Genomic DNA, 18,066 nt, shown 5'->3' on the forward strand with positions numbered 1-18,066 from the left:
ATATTGATCTTTATTAAGTAATTTATAGGTGCTTTAGAGGCTCTGATGCTTACATCACCGTATAATTACTGTTATTCTGTGTGTGCTCCCACTTGCTAATTTTTAATTAGCATTCAAATTAAGTGGAGTAACCCCTGAGCAATATAACAAATAGAGAAACTAAGGTATATTTAGTATCTTAGAATATAGAACAAATAGCAGTGCATTCAAGCAAGGTTAAATGCTTCTTGTTTGAAACCATTCAATAGATCTATGCATAGATCTATTATATAGATCAACTCCATACCATTCTGACCTCAACCAGTCTGTGTTTCTGTGTATTACAAAATAGTTTAAAACACAGAAGAAGAAGAATGAAATTTTAAGCGTATTTCGAATCCCACTGAAGCTAGTCCATGGATTCCCTTAGTCTTTTGAAGATTCAAATAGGAATTGCAAAGGTTGCACAAAAGTATCAGACAGATGGAGGAAACCAATGCAGAACTTCTCTAGCTAATTTTATGTATTTCATATAACATTGCTTGGACTAATCTATACTCAAGTTATATTACATTTTTTGTGTGCCAAGAGCATGCTTGTGAAGAATTAAGCATAAACTGGTTGATGCACAGCAAGTTGTTTCCCATTAATGCTTCCTTGTTGTGTGTCTCTGAAAAGTTTCTTCACCTTAACATTAAAATAAGGTTCTCAAAAAAGGTTATGATGCTGGAGGTGAAAACATGACCATCCCAGAAAATACTGACTGAAGACCTCATACTTTCAAACTTTATGATAAATCTTGGATTTCTAATCTGTGAAGAAAAATGTTCTTGTTCTTCCTCACATCTACAGATAACAGTGCAGGGAGATGCAATAAAGTTAACTCTCCTTCAGATGGGGTAGTTCTATGTATTTAATGTTTTAAGATAGCTTTGGCATTTTCTGTAGTAAATTATTTTGACAGTCTTCTTACCTATTTGCATTTGATTTTACTCTCTGTCATGACTGTTAACAACGTCTGTACCAACATGTTTTTTTTTTCTACAGAAATATGCTGTTCTTGTGGCATAGGTTAAACCTGCAGGGCAGAGAAAAAAGGGAGGGAGGAGAGGAAAGATGGGCTTCTTAACACTTGTTAGCAGCCAGTGTATTAGTGTAAATGCAGCCTTTGTAGCACAGGTGTGAAACTTCCTCTGTAATGTCACCCAGACATCTCATGCAGAGCCTCTCTACAGATGGATTCTTGGGTTCTATCAGAGCCCTGAGAGCACTAACAGGCCCTAATGGTTTTGATAAGCCTCACCTTGGGTCTTTCTTCCATCTCCATGGTCTCAAGAGCTCTACTTAAGCTCAGACTGGGGCCTTTAGTCCTGCTAGGGTGTTTGTCACAGAAGTACTGGTCTCCAGCTCAGCCGCAGTCATGCTTGTGCCTGGCCATGATGTCCCCTTGATCCAGACCTCAGCCCACTTCCTGGCCTGACTGCAGCTCAACTTCATCACTGGGATCCTGCTGACAGCTATTGGACCTCATCAAAACTGGTGAAAAACAAGGCAAAAGAAATAAACCTCCAAACTCTATAGCAGTAAAACTATTTCACACTGGTCATTCTTTATATCTCCATTTGTCTTCCTATAGTCTTTTGTCAGGGGATGGCCTTCAAGGTTCTTTCTGTACTCTCTGATTTTTTTCCCCATCCTCAAATCTTCTGCTGTCTCTCTATGTTGTGGTCTGCATGCACATCTTCAGCTGCTTTGAACTTGTCATTAGAAAACTAGATTATAAGCCATTTCTGTTCTCCTAATCCAGAGCCTGGATGTGCTTCTGATCTAACTATATAGGTGTTGTGTTGCCATCTGTAAGTTGAAAGAGATGAATATTCCAAAAGAGGCAACAGCCTGAATGAAAACCTCACTGACTGCTGCTGAGATTGAAGTCTCCTTTCTCAATTGCAGCTTCCCTTTCGTGGTGTTTTTTTCACCTGCCTAATGCTAATAACCCATGCACATGAGACCTTTCCAGGAGCATATGTGATTTGTCAGAGACAGATTTCAACAAGATGGTATTGTTTTCTTACATCTTAGTAAACTAACTTGGCTCACGAAAGAAGTTGACAAAGATTTGTGTTGGCGTCAGGTCAGAAGTTTAGGACCGGTTGGCTTGGAGCAGCGATGCTGTGGATGTGAAAGGGAGGTGGTTGTGAGTTAGGAAAACAATGTAGTCTCAGCTTGTAACATATGAAAGGGAATTCAATGCAAACTTTTTTTCTCTTAGTATTGGACAGCACCCACGCACTAATAACTAAATGTGTTAATTAGGCAACACTTGCTAAAACAATTTTAGTTGATGTAGGAAAATGGTCAGTTAGTAATTTATTTTCATGGTGCACTGCTGGTTCTACTGTACTTAGTATATTATGATGTTCCTGGAGTGCATGTTTCTTTTAATATCGGCTCCAAAGAGTTTGGTGTCAGTGGAAAAACTTGACGTGCAGGATCGTTGGTCTTGCCAGTCAAGCTTACGGATCTCTTTTATTTTTTAATTACTGTAATTTTGATGGCTGTATCTTTTGCATGATATCTGTACTTTTATTGATCTGCCAGCTTAGTAAATGATGTGCAAGACCTCTCATTTCTCAGATATAAAACCCATCAGTGAGTAACGGTGACTGCTTGTGAACTGTTCAGGAAGTCTTTGTTTCAAGGATAGACCAGTAGTAGGCCTCTTCTGTTTTTTCCCTTTGCTAGTGAAAGAGCTTGAAGATGATAGGATTTTCAGTGTACACTCCAATACAGTTACAAGCAGTATTTATCTGCTCATCTTGGTAGCCACAGGGAGCGTGGTTATCCAATTAAGAGGGCTGCTGGCTGATGAGAATTACTTTTGTTGCTCTTCTGTATCCTTCATTCACAGGCATGATACTTGGTAATTATCTCTTAAATGCCAGTATGTTTTTATTTTTATCTAGCTGTGACAGACAAGTCTTCCAGCAGATTTTATTTCTCTCCTACACTCACGCAAACTTTCACATGATGATTCAAAAAAGGATCTGGGAAGCCAGGCAAAACCCAAGGCTGATTTGTTTAAAGCCTTAATTAAAAACCTTATTAAATAAATTGAAAGTTGAGGTTGTATTACTGGTTGCTATGTGCAAACCAAACATGGTTCTCTGAGGAAGCTGTTTCCACAATAGGATTTTTAGTGGGATCTCTTGTCACATAAGTCCCCAAAATGTATTTTCTGAAATAGCTTAAGTCAGTCCTTGTTTTGTGCTGTCACTACAGATACTGTTAAGGCCAGTTGTTTCCCCAAGTCTAAGAGATAAAGTGATGTCTAAGATGTAAAGTTCACACCTATTAAGGACTGATAAATGATGAAATGTGTGACCAGCAGGTCGAGGGAGGTGATTCTGCCACTCTACTTTGCTCTCGTGAGACCATACCTGGAGTATCATGTCTGGTTCTGGAGCCCCCAGTGCAGGAAAGACATGGAGTTGTTGGAGCAGGTCCAGGGGACGGCCACAAAGATGATAGCAGAGAGCTGAAGCACCTCCCCTATGAAGACAGGCTGAGAGCTGGGTTTCTTCAGCCTGGAGAAGGCTTGAAAGAGACCTTATGAGGACTTCCAGTACATGAAGGGGACCTACAGGAAAGCTGGGGAGGGATTTTTTGTAAGGGTATGTAGTGTCAGGACAAGGGGAAATGGTTTTAAACTGGGTGTAGATTTAGGGTAGATTTAGACTAGATATTAGGAAGAAATTCTGTACTGTGAGGGTGGTGAGACACTGGAACAGGTTGCCCAGAGAGGTTGTGGACGCCCCCTCCCTGGAAGCATTCAAGGCCAGGCTGAATGGGGCTCTGACCAATCTGGTCTAGAGGGAGGTGTCCCTGCCTATAGCAGGGGGGTTGGAACTATATGATCTTAAAGGTCCCTTCCAACCCAAACCATTCAATGAGTCTGTGATGTAAAAAAGTTTGTCACTACTTGCTGTGCAGATGTGTGGGGAGCAGGTATTTGTTATGGAGTTCCATGTTGCTCTGTGAGTGATGGTGCTGCCCACAGGTTTCTGAGCTGGGACTGGCAGTGCTTGGGAGTTCTGAAATTTGCTGTTGCCGAATAATTTGCTAATATTTACTTTAAAAATCAAGATGAAAATAGTATACATAAATTTCCAGTAATATCTATGCAAAATAGATACCTAATAAGATGCAAGCTCAAATGAAGCAAATGAAGAAATTTAAGTATGTATTAGGAAAGATCTTGTTTGTGTATAGATTATTTAAATAGTTTGAAGTGTTTAAAATAACACTAAACAGGGCAGTACAAATGCATTTGTTACGTGAATACCCTAATGCAAACTCTAAAAGTATGCAAGTATATTTCCACAGATGTCTTGACAGTTCAAAGTAAAATAGCTTTTTTTAATTTTGAAGCCATTGTCCATGAACTTGTGTTTCCAGAGTTATCTATCATAGAGTCATTAAAGTTGGAAAAGACCTCTCAGGTTATCTAGTCCAGCCATCAACTCATCCCCACCATGCCCACTAACTGTGTCCTTCAGTGCTACATCTGCGCATTTCTTGAACAGCTCCCTGGGCAGCCTGTGCCAATGCCTCACAAGCCTCTCTGTGAAGAAATTTTTCCTAATGTCCAACATGAACCTTCCCTGACACAACTCGAGGCCATTCCCTCTCATCTCTGTTTCTTTCACTACAGCCTGCTTTCAGGCAGTTGTAGAGGGCAATAAGGTCTCCCCTGAGCCTTCTCTTCTCCAGACTAACAATCCCAGTTCCCTCGTCACTCCCTGCAAGACTTATGCTCCAGACCCTTCACAGCTTTGTTGTCCTTCTCTGGACATGTTCTTAGGGCCTTGTACTATTCCTTTCTTACAGTGTGGGGCCCACGACTGAGCACAGCTCTTGAAGAGTAACCTCACCAGAGCTGGACACTGAGGGACAATCACTTCCTTGCTCCTGTCGGCAACACTATTTCTGATACAAGCCAGGATGCCATTGGCCTTCTTGGTGAACTGGGCCGCAGTGCTTGATTATGTTCAGATGGCTGTCAGCTAACTCGCCCAGATTTTCTTGTTCTGTGTGGCTTTCCAGCCACTCTGCCCCAAGCCTGTAGCATTGCAAGGGGATGTTGAATCTCATACAGTTGGCCCTCCTAACTTGGTATCGTGTTTAAACTTAGTGAGGGTGCACTCAATCCCCTTGTCCAGATCATCAGTAAAGATATTAAACAGGGTCAGCCCCAGTACTGGCCCTTGGGGAATATCACTCGTGACCTGGTCAGCTGGATTTAACTCCATTCACCACCATTCTCTGGGCCTGGCTGTCTGGCTAGTTTGTTTGTTTTTTTTTTTAAACCCAGTGGAGAGTGCACCTGTCCAAACCCTGGGCTGCCGACTTCTTCAGGAGAATGCTGCGTGAGACAGAGTCAGGGGCCCTACTGAAGTCTAGGTAGACTACAGCCACAGACTTTCCCTCATCCACAAGGCAGGTCATCTGGTCAAAGAAAGAGATCAATATGGTCAGAAGCAGGACCAGAATTTCATGAATGTATGCTGGCTATGTCAGATCCCCTGATTGTCCTGCGCATTACCTCTCATCATCTGTCTTTGTATTTCTTCACAGATGGTTATTATTGCCAAAGGTCACATCTTTCATCTTCTTTGTAGGCATAAACTGCTGAAGTGATTCCAAGTCAAGTTTGTAACATTCAGAGTGTTAACGCTCTGAAAACACACTTAAGGGGAAACAGATTATCGAACTATTTGGTGAAAAGTGCACAGAGCTTTGGGAATGTTTTGTTATCGCTGATGAACTGTAGTTTCAGTAAGACATAGACTGTTGTAGTGAAATCATCCCTTTACAGCAGTGCAGGGCTTTTACAGTATTTCAGCAGAGGAATTGGTTTCTTCTACCAATTCTGTATGATGTAATGGGTAAAACAAAACACTTTACTGTTGCGATGGCTTTTCAGTTTCCATTCTTTGTATATCACTGAGATGTTTAAGTGTAAGTTGCTTATGTGGACGATACTGCTGTTCTTAAGTCAGTATCTAAACTGTATTGCACCTACTGTGCTACCCTGTGATTACCTCCTGGTGCCTTTCATACACATACAGCTCTTGCAGCACAGTTGCAGTTCATTTGGCATGTGTAATGAATAATGCAATACAAGAATCATAATGCTACTATATTTAGTTTTCATTAACATACATGGTCCCTCTAATTCTTCTAAGGATACGCTGCAAGAGCATATTTGTACTCTCGTCTGAGCATATTATAGTAGTTTTGATTTCAGTGATCCTTTGTGGCAAGAAATAAATTGAGCAGTACAACATTTGTGTGCTGTGAAAGCTTCTGTTTGGTTGTTCCTTCTGACTGTCTTCTCCGACAGTAAGGAAATGAGGCCTACAAATACCAGCTGCTTTGCTGCTTCCTTTCGCTCTGATTTCAGGGATCTAGGTCTTGAAAATGGGTTTCTGAGAAGTGTGCACTTTGAAGTATTTCCAAGCATTTAAACACTCTTTTCTGTCTGTGAAACCAGATTCCACATTCTTATTTTTTTTTTCTTCAGAGCCGGTAGGCTTTTTAATTTTTTTGTAAAGTGTTATGCTGGTAATAGTACATTCATGTAGGTTGAAAGGATTATCTATCACAGGGGTGACGTGATGTGCTTTGTAATGCATTTTGATTTGCTGCATCCATTAAATACACTGTGTTCAATGAAATAGCTAAGTGCATTGAATAGGGTTGTGCAGGGTGATCAATGCTTGGTATGCTGTAGCTGGTGGGAGAAGCATTTCCATTCCATCCCCATCCTGTCAGCTGAAGTGATAGCAGTGGAGTTGACATTGTCATTGCTTCCTCAGAGTTAACATCCCAGTGAGGATAACACATGGTGTAAAAGCTGGCACATCTGAGTCATCATTTAAGGCAGCCTGCAGAAGTAAAGAAGACTGTGTTAATTAAACTTGATTGATACCTAGAAACTGTAGACAAAGCCCTAAGGCCTAGAACTTATTGGTTTTAGGCTTATGTTTTGACTTCTCATGCAAGCATCAGAAATACATGAAGCAATCTGTGTTTTGCCCGCTCTGCCTAATGGAAGAGCTATGAAGAGAGTTTTCAGTCTGTGTTTTCTGAGATGACCCCACAGAGCTTATTGCAATGATTTGGATTAACCAGTGGTATACTGTGCCACATCTGAGCATTCATATAACCTTTTGCACAACCATAATGAGGTATTTATATTTTGTGTTGCTTAGATTGCAGTGCTTCTGTCCTTTCTGGTTTTATTACACGTGAAATATAGAGGAAAATCACTGACTATGTTGTAATCCTGAAGCCTGCAATTATATTGTAAATCTGGTAACTACAGAGCTGGTGCTGGTAAAGGGCTGTCAGCGCTGCCCTAGACCAGCAGTGCACTATCATTATAATTACCTTACTTTGCAAGTGAGTAAATAAGTTTATTCAGCTGCAAGAAATGGATTTAGAGTATCAGTAGGCTTTGAGACACCATCCACTGTATTGTAGAATATTGGTATATAGTAAAGCTGCTGGAGGAATGTGCCACAGGTGTAAGTTCTTAAGCACTTTCTTTTTGATGAACTACCTTTTCACTTTATAGATTAATGTCTTTAGCATAGATTATTTCCTCATGTTAACAGCTTTAGTTTTCATTTCAGAATGCTTTTAGTTTACGTCTCCCCCCCTCCATATTTCCTTCATGTAAATGAGCAGTAGATGACTAAATATGTGAGCTCAAAATATCCTGTAAGAAAAATATTTTCTTATGTAAATGCACGTATTACACATTAGTGTAAATCACTGTTGTGCTGTTTGGAGCCTTACTTTACTACACAGATTGAGAAATTTCAGAAGTGTCATAAACACGTAAAGAAGAAATTTCAGCTTTCACAAATGTTCCAAAAAATGTATCTGCTTGAAAAAGTGAATTCTCGATACACATTTATAATGGTAAACAGTTTTTGAGAACAATTTGAATCATTTGTTGATTGTTTAATATATCTTTTTCCTTTTCCAGCTGTCCATATTTATCAGAGAAGATTACACCTGCTATACCTGCAATTGGTGGGATACTTTTCTTTTTCGTGATGGGGACCCTGCTGCGTACTAGTTTCAGTGATCCTGGTGTCCTCCCACGTGCAACACCAGATGAAGCAGCAGATCTAGAGAGACAAATAGGTAACACTGAAGGTCTGTTTTCTCCTCGCTTTCCTCCCAAGGGTTTATGTGCTATGTGAAGGCGATGTGCTGCTCTATTCCTGGGAGAAGTTACTCCTGTCTTTCCACAGTAATTGTTTGGGAGTTGCCATGTCCAACGACACTGCAGTGATTCCTGTGGAAAGGCGGTTGATCAACTCTTCAAAAAGACAGCAAACAGAATGCTGGCCCTGGAGAGTGATAGTTATTACCCTGAATATTTTTCAGCAGGCATTGTAGAACTCTCGCTACAGTGTGCAAGAGAATTTTTGAAGTGTTTTTGACAAGAAAGCTGATGTTGCAAAGGTTATAGAATTGTACATCTTTTAAAGTAACGTGTCCTCACAGTTTAAAGGAATTTAATTAGATTATTAATTATATTGTGAAAGGATCAGATAAGCCTATATTAATGTACAGTGTTGCAATTTGATAGAGTCAGGGGAAGGCTGTACTTCTGTAACTAATAGTATGTATTTTTTATCTGTTTAAAGCTGGCACAATTAAAGGAGTTTTAATCATTTGTCAAGAAAATTGTCAACTAAGTTCTAATTGTGGAATTCCTACAGCTATAGATGAACTAAATAGCAGATGCTATCTAGATAAGAAAACACGGGATAAATTTGCAGAGCTACTTCATAAACAGTATTTGCTTATTTTTGTACTAAGCAAGTAAAGCTTAGTAACAGCTGCTATGTCTACTTCAAAACGATAGCCATTGGAAATAATTTGTTCTGAAGTTGTTTCAGAGAGACCCTCACTCATATAATTGAAAAGATGTGTAACAGGCATATGCAAGCACAGGACGTGTACCTATATGGTCCTTAGCGTTTGTACACTACAGTGTTTAGTGCTGTCTGAGGATTGTGTACCATGACAAGGAATTTAATGCTGTAAAAGCAAAAGCTAAAGCTTTTGTTGCCAACACTCCTACATCTCTAATATATGAATTTGAGGGGTTTACTTCATAAAAGTTTTTGTCTGGTTCTCTAGGATAATATTCTACACAACACATTAGTGAAACTGACTGATGGGCAAAGTCATTGGTTTGGATATACTGTTTTATGGAGTAGTGTTGATTTGGTGTATATATGGAGGAGAAGTTCTGGTTTAATTTCCTCAGAAAGCAGATGTGATCGGTATGAATATGTCACTGAACCATGCCGGTGAGTGGAAATAAGAGAATTATAGTCAAAACAGCAAAATGTCATATCAACGTTGCATTTGTTTGCTTAAACTTGAATGCAGACATGATGTAGAGATCCTGAAGCTATACTTTCCACTTAGGAAATCTGTTGGACAAAGGAGCGTTCTTAAGGTAAAACAAAAAAGCTGATGACTTGAAATCATTAATTGAGACCTTTTTGAATCTTGAACTCAGAGGAAAGGGAACAAATTTGTTTTTAACAGCTTTCATATTTTAGCAGTTGTTTGAATCTTGTGGTTTCATTATTTAAAAAATATATCCTGAAGGCTCAGTTTCAGAAAATTGCTGTTGGAGGAAGAAGAGTGATGATTGAGTGCCTTCTGGAAAGGCACATGTTGTCTTTGTTATGGATTATTTTAAGAAGTAGGATTTCAAAATACAGTGATGAGTTTATTGGTTGTCACTACAGCAAGATCATTATTTCACCAGGGTTGGAGTGTTCTGAGCACAGCTGTTACAGTATGCTAAGTCATAGAGTATAAAGGTGTCTGCATAAACAGCATTTAGTATGCTTCAGTGAAGCAAAGTTAATGCATTTGCTACGTACTACGTGCAGCAGCTATTTTTACTTGTTCCGTATATCCTTTGCATAGATTTGAGATTTTTGGAGCTGTGTAATCACGTAGCAGCTCTTGTTTGTTGAACTTCAAGAAGGATTTTTTTTTTTTTACCGTGCATTTGTGAAGTATGATGCATGTAGTTCACCAATTTGTGTGGATCTGGAATAGCTTTCAATGCCAACAGAGCATTCTATTGGCAGTCATGTTTCTGTAAGAAAACCTGTATTGATTTTTCTCTTCACTTGGACTAATTGTGCAGTCTGGAGCCATCTGACATGGCCACAAGGGCAAAAGGTTGCATTTGGTCAGTCATGACTTAGCTTTGGGCAAGGACCATACTGTACATAAGATGCACAGAAGTACACTGTTAGATTCTAGATGACCCACATAGCTCAGTCCCAATGGATGAATTGGGATTTGGCACTTAGCATTGTTTTTAAAAACAAAAACAAAAAAAATCTTTGGTCAGCCTGGTCTTTATGTTCGTAAAGAAGTAAAATCAGAAATGGAGGAACATTGTGAAACTGTGTTGTCACTGTAGTGGAATGTGTTTGTACTGAGAAACTGGAGTTGTGTTCAAATACAATGATTCCAGTCTTCTTTTGTGTAATAGAAGAACTTATAATATTCACAGAACCCAGATATGTGGAAAATGGATGATAGAGTTCAAATTCATGTTGGGGAAAGTTAACAAATTTCTGAGGAAGGCTGACTTGAGAGCTTATTTTTTCAGCTTTTGGCACTGCTATCACTGCAGAATCAAATACTGACTATAGAATATGCTACACAGAAGTAAGTGTAAGTTGCTACAAAAGATAACGGCATTACATTCAGAGATGGGAAGGAAAGAATCAAGTGATGCAAAAAACCATCTCAGAACTATTTGTGATCATGTGGGGGAAAATGATAATTCCCTTCTCCATTCTCCTTTCCCCCACCAGATTTTTCTCAATAAAGTTATTCTATGTAGAAATTTTTGGAAAGAGGATGGAATTCAGGCAGATATGTTTCTTCTTTGCATAATGAAACTATTGCAATTTTTTAGATGTAGAGTTCTGTTTTTGTTTTTTTTAAAAGGCATTTTAAAATTGCATTTCCTGTGGAACTTCTATAATTTCTGTGACCATTGTATAGTCTTTTTTGTTTTAGTAATGCAGTATTTGGAGAGCACAGGGCGTTCTTCAGTACCCAGTAAAAAGTTGTGATTGGCAATGTAAATATTTTTATTAGATACCTAAAATTATAAGAATGTCTTTCTAATTGGCTAACCTTCCTTAAGAAGGAACACGTTCCCTTGAACGTAAGATTGTTACGTAAGAACGTAAATTTGTTAAACCTCTGTAAGTCTGCTAGTACAGCTTCTCCTGATTGTTTCACGCCGGCAGTTCCAGAAGTCCTGTTTTTTCTCTCATTGCAATGAAGTGCAAGTAGCCTTCATTTGCCAGTCATCATCCTGGTCTCTGCTTTCCTGATGATGAGTAATAGCATCTGAGCTGTTTCCAAAGAATCAGAGTAGATGCTTATCATACCTGATTTGTCTATCATAAAGGAAACAGTGCTGCTTTCTAAATTAAAAAAAAAAAGGATAATTTCAAAATTAAAAAAATAAAAGTTGTTTATTGCACTTAAATTCAATCTGTATCAAATTTGACATTAAAAGTAATTTTAAAATGAAATCATAGCGATTTTTAAGTGATGGTTTAGAAACGAATTTAGTCTTCATCTGTTCCCCCTGCATAACACACGTGCATGCCGACTTACACAAATGCCTTGGCTGTCCACACGTAAGTTGGCCTTTTACCTTTTCAGAAAGGCAACTTTGGGTGGGACACTGCAGTGCCTCATCAGAAAAGATTCTCAGTAGGTAGAGGCTGCAGCACTGTGGGAGGGTGCTGGGCAGAAGCCTGCACTTGCAAAGCGTGTTTTAAAACAGTACTAGGAGAAGGGAAGACATTTGTCTGAGCCCATTGGCCAACTGTTTTTCTTTCGTTTGTTATATTAACAAATCTAGAATAATATGCATGAGTCTGTGTTTATACAGCAAAATGGAAAATTACTACTGTATCGACTCTGAGGTAGTAATATTTTAAAAGGGAGGCACAACCTTGCATTTTCATGGTCGTAACACTATTATTTCCCAAACTAATAAAGTAAAGCTTCAGAGAGAAAATGCAATTTTATTAATTTTTCTTTCCATAATCCTTTCCCTGATGAAGTGAATGATAAAGTGTTGTGAGGTAGAATATCTGAAGGCTCTTAAAAATGTTCTCCACAAATGTCTACATTTCTTTAGATATATTTCTTGGCTAAAGATAGGACCTCACGGTTGGTTAGAAGCCATCTGCAGTCATGTCATGGCACTTCTTACTGCTGGTCTTCAGTTTTGTTTTGTTTCTTCTTTGATGAAAAGTACTGAGAGTAATTTAGTCCTGCTATAATGTGAGATCCTTGTAAGAAGCTGTATGTGATGAAAAATACATTAGATGAGGGAAACCATCTTAGTTCTGATTAAAGTAAGTATAACAGTGTCATTGCTTCTCCTGCTGAAAAACAAGTGTGCTGTATAAAAGCAAGCGGTCCTCAGTTTAGTAGAGAAAGTCAGGTCTGGTCCTTTGAAATTAGGCCACCTACACTGATGGCTGACAGTTTAACTGTAGAAAAATATTGCCTATAGTTTCTTAAGCTGTTTCAAAAGTAATAAAATCTTACGGTAAGAAAAGCTGGAAAAAATAGTAGTATTTAGGTGCTGTCCTGTGTTACCTGCCATCTCTGTAGGAGCTTTTTCATTTGTCATTCTTTGAATTTCTTGAGACCCTTAGGAAAACTGAAATTAAAATCCATTAATGAAGGTGCTGCTGGAATTTACTAGCTGATTATCTGTTGGAAATAATAATGATGGTGCAGTTGGGGGGGGGGGGGATTTTCAGAACAAAAACTTGTATAATCTATTCTTTTTATGTAAAGCAGCTTAGCTTTTTAATGGAAATGCACCTTTTCAGTAATTGCATATAAAGATAATGATGGTGGTCTGCAAAAAGAGATTGCAAACCAGTTGTTGAAGTTGTAGCTATTAGGATTTAGCTATCTTGCTGTGACAGGTATTTTTCAGGACTATATCCAGCTATTTTGTGAAATGCATGAGCATTTTGTAGACCGTGTTTTAAATATGCTTTTGTTAAGGGATTTCCCCAATTTAATCACAGTAAATGAATACTTCAGGGTTTATATCCAGTATCCAAATATGCAATTCTTATTTGTATCTATGACTTTTGAATTGACTTTGGTGTAATAGTCACTTTAGAGATTTTATGATGTGCAATATAATTATTTATTCCTATAGAGTGGCAGAAATGCAAACAGGCTATGAATATTATCTGGATGTGTTCTTGTCCCTATTTAAAGGATGAAGTATTTTGAATACTTTCTAGTTGGCACAAAAAATGGCTTAGATGCGTTATTTTCATAATCCTGTTTGTATAAGCTTCAGAGAGCTTATGAAGATGCAAAAAGAATCCAAAAAGAGAAGATAAATTTTCCATGAATAATAAAAACCTAGACAGATAAGTCAGACGGCAGTGCCCTAACAGTGTGCTGCTTGTTATGGGGGCCTTGACACAGAAACAAGTCACCATGGGTTGTTCCAAGAAGTTCTTTTGCTTGTTGGTGTCCCTCTGTTCCAGTTGTGGGAATGTGGTGGTCATGTAGAGGATTTTCTATTCAGATACTGCACAAACAAGACTTTGGGTTTTCTGTCCCACAGACAAATAAAACAGCCGGTGGCTTCTGCTCCAGGCATTCTTCAAGCTCAGAAGATTCCTGGAGTTCTCCATTGCTTCAGGGTTTAGTTTAAATTTGGATCCTTACTACATAGAGCTTCTAGCTCTCGATAGTTTTTGTTTCCTTTGGGCTTTATTCACATATTTTTACTGGCTTCTGCTTATGTAGTTCCCTCAGGCGTAGGACTGGAATTGTTTCCCAGATGATTATTAAGGTTTAATTTATTACTTTCTTATATTCTGGAGGACAGTGAGGGAAAGAGCATTTTTAGCATTTGACAGGCTGAGAGAGCTGGGGCTGTTCAGCCTGGAGAAGAGAAGGCTCTGAGGTGACCTGATAGCGACCTTTCAGTATCTAAAGGGGAGCTACAGGAAAGAAGGGGACAGACCCTTTAGCAGAGTCTGCGGTGATAGAACAAGGGAAAATGGCTTCAAGCTCAAAGAGGGCAGGCAGATTGAAGTTTAGATATAAGGAAAAAATTTCTACAGTGAGGGTGGTGAGGCACTGGAACAGGTTGCCCTGGAGACTTTCAAGGTGAGACTGGATCAGGCCCTGGGCAACCTGATGTATCTGTGGTGTCCCTGTTCATTGCAGGGGAGTTGAATTGGATGACCTGTAAAGGGCCCTTCCAACTCTGAGGATTCTCTGTTTCCTCTGGTCTAGATGGCTGGCGCCTACCCACCCTAAATTTTTTCTTGTGTTGCTGACAACTTAAATAGTTTCATGAATTCACCATAAAAAATGTTGATTTCTGTTATTCAGTAAAAAGGCTTCTATGTGAACTTAATATGGATGCAAAACTACTGTAAAGCATATTAGCTGCCTACAGTAACAACAGTACATTTAAAGTTTAAAAACACTTAGCACTATTTCAAGAAGCACTCTAACTTACTTGGATGCAACATCCAACATTGACATGGGCTGCTGTTTCTAAAGGATCATGAAAGCCGGGAGCAGCCTTGCGTGATCACATCAGTAGTCCACCTAGCCTGGTGTATAATCCATGGTAGTGACAAGCTGTGGATGTGCACAGAAAGAATACAAGTGCCCTGCTGTACCCTTGTTGCTTCCCATAACCTACAGCTTAGGGACTCCTAAGTTCAAGGCTATATATAATTTTTATAAAGGTTTTTTAATGTCTTATTTTTACTGAAGCTGATGAAACTTTGAACGCTGCTGTATGTTTTGAGTTTGACAAGTTAGACAAAAAGAACTGCTCCTTCTTTTTAAGTGCTGCCTAATTATTGAGTTTAACAAAAAGTAGTTCCTTTCCTGACATTGAAGAGTTGTTCCTGTGCCTTTTCTTTCTTTTAATTTCACATTTTCTATCAGTCATCTCTTCTCAAGCCTGATAATGCCTTATTTGTGTAACCTCTGCTGGAATGGAACCTTTCCGTATGTTTATCTTCTTTTCTAATTTCAATCTGTTTCTGTTCAATTTCTCCTATTTCCTTTTAAGAGGTAGACAGTAGGATTTCATAAGTTTTCAATATAAAAAAACATCGTGCATTAGAGTAGCACAAGCACATTTTCTTGCTTTTAACCACATTTTAGTATTGAGCTGCTTTTCTGTTGTAGTGGCCACAATAATTCCAACTTTTTGAAAGATTCAGTGACTGTTTTGCAGGCTATTTATAGTAAAATAACCAGGCTTATTTAGTCCTGTACCAATGACATTGCGTTGTCAACACTGAATTTCACTAGCCTTTGCCACTTGGAATTTTGAAACCTCTTTGCAGTTAGAATTTTTGTCTCTTGTAGCTCATTCAGCGTCACGTAGTCTTTAAAAACTGGAAAACATTTACAGGACAATATACTTCTAAATATGAAGGTGGAAAAGAACAACCAAACTCAGCAGAACTTTTACAGATGAGAATTTTTTATGCATTTGATTCATGTGAGATTTAACAATTCTTTTACAATAATTATCTTTGTGTTGAATGGGTGAGGTGAATAATAAAAAGGGCCTTACAGCCTTAAAAAGGCCCTTCTATAACATGTAAATGCTTTGTATTTTTCTTCAGAGTAACTGTCTTTAAGTTATGTGTATTCTCACAGTTTATTCTGTACCAGTGATTCACAGTTTCTGCTCACTTTTTCTTGCCCCTTAAAAAACTCTGCTCAATATTAGCTATATCAGCGTAACATCTCTTAGAGTTGTTTGTTTGGGCTGTAGTATTTGTTGATGCTGAAGACTACATTACAACTTTTTCACAGCTCTCCTCTCCTCTTTCATTTGTTTTGAAATATACAATCTGATTTCTTTAGAGTATATGAAGTTAAATCTCTGTGGCCAGCACAACATAGGTGTTTCATGGAATTACTCAATGGTATTAAGAAATACTACTCACAGATGCAACTTGAGTACGCTTTCCTTTCTCTCCAAAGGTGGGGTACCAGACTGACGATCATACCTGGTATTGCATGCTTTAAACAATATTCTTAAAATCTAGTAGAACTACACTTTTGTGTGCCAGCTAAATCTTTCAGAAACCTCTTGTGCTGTATGCTTCTTTCTTTCAACAAATCACTGACAATTACATCTGTTTCTGGAAGTGAAGATACATTTCACACAAAACCCTGGACTTATGGGTGGTGATACAGTTCTACTCTTAAGAAAATAGCGTGCAGCATTTTCCAGAATCAAGACAGTAACACTTCTATCCTGAAGTATGAGCAATACTGGGTCAGTATTTCTTGTCAGCTATCAGATAAAGAGTTATGTGTGGAATGCAGTTAGCGGCTGCTACTGGTTGTCCAAGCCGGGTTCCCAGTATTGTTTGTCCCTGAAATTACTGTTTGGAAACATAGAAATGTTACTTAAGTTCTTATCACTTAAAAATAATAATAATAATAAATTGAAAAAGACCTTTTCTTCTTGTATCCCCCTATTGTTAAGCATATAGCTGAAATTTAAGTAGTTAAACACTGAGAATGCTTTTCTTAGAGGAAGCTTATATTCTTACGGGGCTTTTGTTATTGTTCTTCAGATGTTGTAGGTCATACATGAAGATTTTTCATTGCATTATCTGTTCCTCTCAGCAGGAAACATTTGAAGTACTCATAGTTATTAATTTTGCTAATCATATTGTTTGAAGATGGAAATTGCATCACAATGGCAAACCTTGCATGATATGGTCTTGATAAGTTTGTGTAATGATGACATGGAGAGACCTTCTAGAGGCCGTTTGTTCCTAGTATCGTAGGAAAATTGACCAAAAAAGAAAATGCTTGAGTGGAAGGATCCTGGTCACATGTATACAAAATTCCAGGTTTTGTCTCATCTAAACATCACCCCCAATAAATAATGAATGGAATAATTTGAGCAAAGTGGAATATGTTGTTGTATTAGAAAGTTATGAGGCTGTGCTGTTTCTCCATTAAATATGTGAAGCAAGTTTTCTTGAAGCAAGTTCAGGTAGCTTGGTCCTACAAGGATATGGATTGTGGCTTTTTAGTTTTTTCTAAAATAAATATGCTGGAGCCCTGTTCAGTGCATGGACACTTAATGCTGCAATAGGGAAGTTGTTGTAAAATACGTCACAGCAAAGTACCAGAAAGGCTGGATGGCAGCTCCATTAGTGGGAGAATTCTATGCTTATCTTACAAAATAACTTGCCTTACTGTATCACTAATGGATTGGAAAAGAAAAATGTAGAAAAGCAATGGTCAAACAGATTTATGTGGGGAGGGTAGTTCTGTGGAAGTTAACCTTATTATGCCTTAAAGGAACTGCATGTATTTAAGGATTGGTCTGCTTTAGAACACAAGTATGAGCAGTCCAATTGAAGCTGACTACAGTTTGAAAATTAGTGAGACCAGGACAAGGCAGGTACAAGGCATGTTTAGCACATTCAAGATAGATAAGTTTGATTAAATCCAAGCACTTTTGATTTTACTCTCAATAGCACCCAGAAAAAAAATGCTTATAAACAGAATGGCTGAGTTCGGGTTTGATTATTCAATTTAAGATTGTGGGGAAAATTCTGACTCTGTTGCAAATCAGCAAGACAGTTTTCATTTTATTTAGTTTGCATCAGCTTTTGCCCTTGGATTTTGAGATTAATTTTCTTCAGTTAGAGAGCTGGGATTGGCTGTCCCTGTGAACTTGAACCTCACTGCACTGGTTTGGAAGGAAATCCTCTTAGAAAAAACAGTGTTGCAAATGGAACAGGATGGCCAGTAGTCTCCCTTCTGCACCAGAGGCAAGGAAAGTTGCTTTTGAGTTTCTGCCAAAGCATGTTAAAGTAAAAAGACAAAGAAGGGCTCTTCTTGAACTTAGGAAATAATGTTGTTTTGTTTTTTTAT

At 38.4% G+C, this 18,066-nt stretch overlaps 1 protein-coding gene across 14 annotated transcripts in view; it reads left to right on the forward strand.

The window, feature by feature from the left end:
* ZDHHC14 (zinc finger DHHC-type containing 14) overlaps positions 1-18,066 on the forward strand; it is a 111,809-nt gene that overhangs the window by 50,205 nt on the left and 43,538 nt on the right. For 8 of the 14 annotated variants that reach the window (XM_001232231.7, XM_419692.8, XM_046939711.1 and 5 more), the window contains one exon: positions 8,039-8,199. In XM_001232231.7, coding sequence (XP_001232232.1) covers positions 8,039-8,199 — 161 coding nt within the window. Of the gene's footprint in view, positions 1-8,038; positions 8,212-18,066 lie in introns of all 14 variants that reach the window. The other 6 variants (XM_004935655.5, XM_004935656.5, XM_015284228.4 and 3 more) reach the window with 1 other exon arrangement.

The sequence above is a fragment of the Gallus gallus genome, chromosome 3 (assembly GCF_016699485.2).
Source record: "Gallus gallus isolate bGalGal1 chromosome 3, bGalGal1.mat.broiler.GRCg7b, whole genome shotgun sequence".
NCBI lineage: Eukaryota > Metazoa > Chordata > Aves > Galliformes > Phasianidae > Gallus > Gallus gallus.